Here is a 3,947-nt window from a genome sequence, read left to right as displayed (position 1 = left end):
TTGGAATCCCATTTTAATTTTCCAACAATATGGGTTGATCTTCTCCAAATATTTCAGCTCCTCGTTATACTGCCTTACGACCATCTTGATGAAAAATTGTATCAATAAAAATAATTACTAATATTAACCGAAGTAGACCGTGTAAGAACGAACAAATCACCGGTAGAAATTCTAGTAAGAGTTGACACCTTAAAATTATGTTAGATCCACAGCAGCAGTGGACAATTATAACATTTTGTGTAATAATGTTCATGTCAAAATGTTCTGAGAATGATTATATATCTTAATTATGTTACATAGAGTTTAGTTTTGGTTAACAAAACTTTAGATTATCTTGTACCAACATAATAGACCTAAAAATTTATAAAGTATGTTGGCTATCAGAATAACTGACAATTAGCCGCCATTATTGACGCTACAATTATTATTGTTGGACTTTATTTGCTAATTCTTTGTAATTGCGATTTAGTTCAATAATAACTCCAATTTTCTGCCGAATACGTTGAGTTGAGCCTGCTTCTCCGTTTCGTGTATATTTTTCTTGAAGAAATTTGTGTCGGGTGTGTTTACGAAATAGTAACTCTTATTATTCCGAGACATAGAATTGTGTTTACATTTGTATATTTTATTGATTTTGTGTGCTACAATGGAAAAAAGAACTAATAAAAAAAGCACTTGCGAAATCTACGAATTTGCCTTTGCAATGATTGTAATCATGGTAATTGTCGATTAGATATATCTGTAAGGTATCATACTGTTCAATTTCTATATAAAATTGGAAATAAATAACTTAAAATTGTACTGAAGTTAATTTTTGAGTAAGAGACCTAAATACTGTATACAATTTATATATAAGAAATCCGCGTAACATTATTGTATATTTTGTAATAATAATTTATTATTATATAAAAGGAATTATTTAAAATTGTGGACATTTTACTTATATTCTAATTTATAAATAATTTATACCTGTGTAAGATTTATGGTTAGCAATTTTTATCTATATAAAATTATAGATCGAAAAAGGAACGTCCCTAGTGCGGAGCAGATTTATAGTAAGTTGGCATCCCTGCGTCATTTTTTATACCTAATATTGGTAGAAAATCTTACCTAAACTGAACTCATGTATGTTTATACATACATATGTAGTTATTAGTATATTACTTACTCTATGGTCCACAGTTGAGACCTGGATGCTCAGAACAAGAACAAGTTGTTGTTCTTGTTCTTGTTCTTTACTTGTCATTGTTCTGAGCCTGGATGATTTTTTTTCTTCGTTGTTTTTTTCTTCGTCCTTAGAGGACAGGCTATAGTCTTACGACCATACTGCCTAGTCTTACGTATTTTCTTCGTTGTTAGAAGACAGGCTATAGTGTTACGACCATAATGCTTAGTCTTACGTATTTGAGAGTTGAAACCTCAGGTTGAGACTCAGGGTTGAGACCAAGTGACGTTTTTTAATTTATTGCTGTCCATGGATACAAGACTAAGTGACTCTCGAACAATGTTGTCAACTCCATCCTAGGAAACAACAGTAAAAGTGACCTAAATAGTTATGGAGGATAGACATAACCAGAACCATTTCGTGTTATGGAAGAGTGTCAGTCAAAAAGCTCCAAATAATAATAGCGCCATAGTAGCAAGTGGGTAAATTTTAAAGATTTAAGATAAAAAATCCAAAAATTATTAACGTACGATTTTGAATGAAACAAAATAACGCTTCCGCTTTGTTAGCGTAGAGATTTTATGTACTGCAGTTACAACCATTTACGTATGTACATCACTATATTAGTCATGCTCAAAATATATGGCGTGATCCAATCTATTTAGTTTTATTTGCGTCCGAGCTAATTAGGAAGTCACTACACAAACCTGCAAAGCATTTTTATTAAGGTGGTAGCTCAAGGTCCATTTTCATACATTTTGTTTCGGCTTTAATCTGGGTAACTAAACAAGTATTGGCAAGTAAAGAATTTAAATTCACGTCTAGTTAGTGATTAGTTCTCGCAGTTGAAGAAAATGTAAAAATAATTAATAATCATGGATATTTCTGCCTTTAAAATTTCGTCATATTAAATTTTAAAGGCCGAAATATCCATGATTATTAATTATTTTTACGTTTTTCTTCAACTGCGAGAACTAATCACTAACTAGACGTGAATTTAAATTCTTTACTTGCCAATACTTGTTTAGTTACCCAGATTAAAGCCGAAACAAAATGTATGAAAATGGACCTTGAGCTACCACCTTAATGAACATAGAGAAGCACAGACAATATATAAATTAGGCTAAGAAGGTGTAATGCTGATCTCTTTAGAATGACAATCCGGATGTTCGAACCCACCATCGAGTAGAGCATAGACTATAGACTATTACTATAGAGAGTGAATGTATCTCAAAATATCGATACTTTTTTTTTATATATGTTTAGTATTTCATTATGTTTGTTGTATGTATGACGTATCACGTATATTATACAATCAGTTACAAATTATAAAACGTTTGATACCGTAAGACAAACAAAAATAAATTTTGACTAAAGCTCATTACAAGTGATTATTTTTAACAAATATATCAGAAATTTCGTTAAACCACTACACACTCAATATCAAAGTCACATGAAATTTTAGGAATATACTAGATAAATTTTATGTACGTCCTTAAAAAAGGCGGATTTAGTTTACACCAAAAACCGCATAAAATGGTAGTCATCTTCCATTGTTATTCAATTATATTGACCAGTGCTAGTTACACCGCTGAATACATGAATCCCAAAATATCTTTTTTTTTCACATATGACCAAGATACCGTCCATAGCTATGATTACTAACGTAAAAGGTTTTTTACAATATATAAGGCCTGTTGAAATTTTCCAGGATAAAATTTAGTCTAAAACTATAGATAGTTTTAGATTAAATTTTATCCAGGAAATTTAGGAGATGGTTTAAACCAAAAAAAAATGTTTAGAAGGAAGAATATTGATATGTCAAAATACAAATTATCGATAATGTTGTATGCATCCCTATTTTTTGATTTCATAACCAGGGGTCAATTTTATGGAAGAAGTAGAAGACGATTTAGTGTAAATACTGTGTAAATCTACACAGATTGACGAAATTCTAAAACTTAATAAATTATTTTACACTGGAATCATGGCTGCATTAATGAAACTTTGTAATATGCCGGTTCTCCAAAGAAGTGTGTGGAATCACGTTAGAAGAACAAACCGAACCATTTCAACCTCAAAGAAAAACAGCGATTCTGCTACAACAACTTGTGAGACGGCAAATGAAGACAAGAACTGGGTGAGCTACGGATTCGATTACACTAGCAAGGAGAAGGATACTAACGCGCATAATGCGTCGTTTTTTTTTAGTGTCTCCTTATGTTTAGTAATTGGAGGTGCGTGTTGGGCTTATTCCCCGGACATACAATTGAGAGATTGGGCTCAGCGAGAGGCCTTTTTAGAACTACGTCGTCGTGAAAAAGCTGGGTTACCTCCTATTGATCCCAATTTCATTGATCCAAAACAAGTGAAACTGCCTTCGGATGAGGAGTTGTGTGATGTTGAAATTATAATTTAAAATATTAGTTTCGGAAGGCAGTATGTATATACCATCATTGTAGATTTATACAGGTTGAACATTAATAATGAAAACCAAGGTGTAAAGTTTTCATGATGCAAATGGGAAATTACCAGGATTCCTCATTGTGAATGTTATGTCAATATAGCAAATAAATAAATATTAATGTTTTATTTGAACAATTCTTGTACCTTTTTTACTACAGTGATAATAATAATAATAGCACCAAGCTATTTTTAGAAGTAAAGCACAAAAATTCAAAAAGTAAAGGAAGTACCAGTATTTCTTTAGAAATAAAATTACATGTATTTATTTTTATATACCTGTAGCAAACTTTATCCTTACACCAGTGATAATGATGAT

General features: G+C 31.3%; 1 protein-coding gene across 1 annotated transcript; it reads left to right on the top strand.

The window, feature by feature from the left end:
• The first annotated feature begins 3,025 nt into the window (after window positions 1-3,025).
• LOC119189588 (NADH dehydrogenase [ubiquinone] 1 beta subcomplex subunit 11, mitochondrial) lies at window positions 3,026-3,766 on the top strand. Its single transcript, XM_037439731.1, has one exon. It carries the CDS (start codon window positions 3,153-3,155, stop codon window positions 3,582-3,584), a length of 432 nt encoding a protein of 143 aa, XP_037295628.1. The 5' UTR covers window positions 3,026-3,152; the 3' UTR covers window positions 3,585-3,766.
• Window positions 3,767-3,947: the final 181 nt, after the last annotated feature.

This window comes from Manduca sexta, chromosome 17 (genome assembly GCF_014839805.1).
Source record: "Manduca sexta isolate Smith_Timp_Sample1 chromosome 17, JHU_Msex_v1.0, whole genome shotgun sequence".
NCBI lineage: Eukaryota > Metazoa > Arthropoda > Insecta > Lepidoptera > Sphingidae > Manduca > Manduca sexta.
Note: the sequence above shows the minus strand (reverse complement) of the source record. Positions and strands in the feature narration are given on the sequence as shown.

Coding starts and splice junctions, on each gene's coding strand:
- LOC119189588 (XM_037439731.1), top strand. CDS start 3,153: ATGGCTGCATTAATGAAACTTTGTAATATGCCGGTTCTCCAAAGAAGT.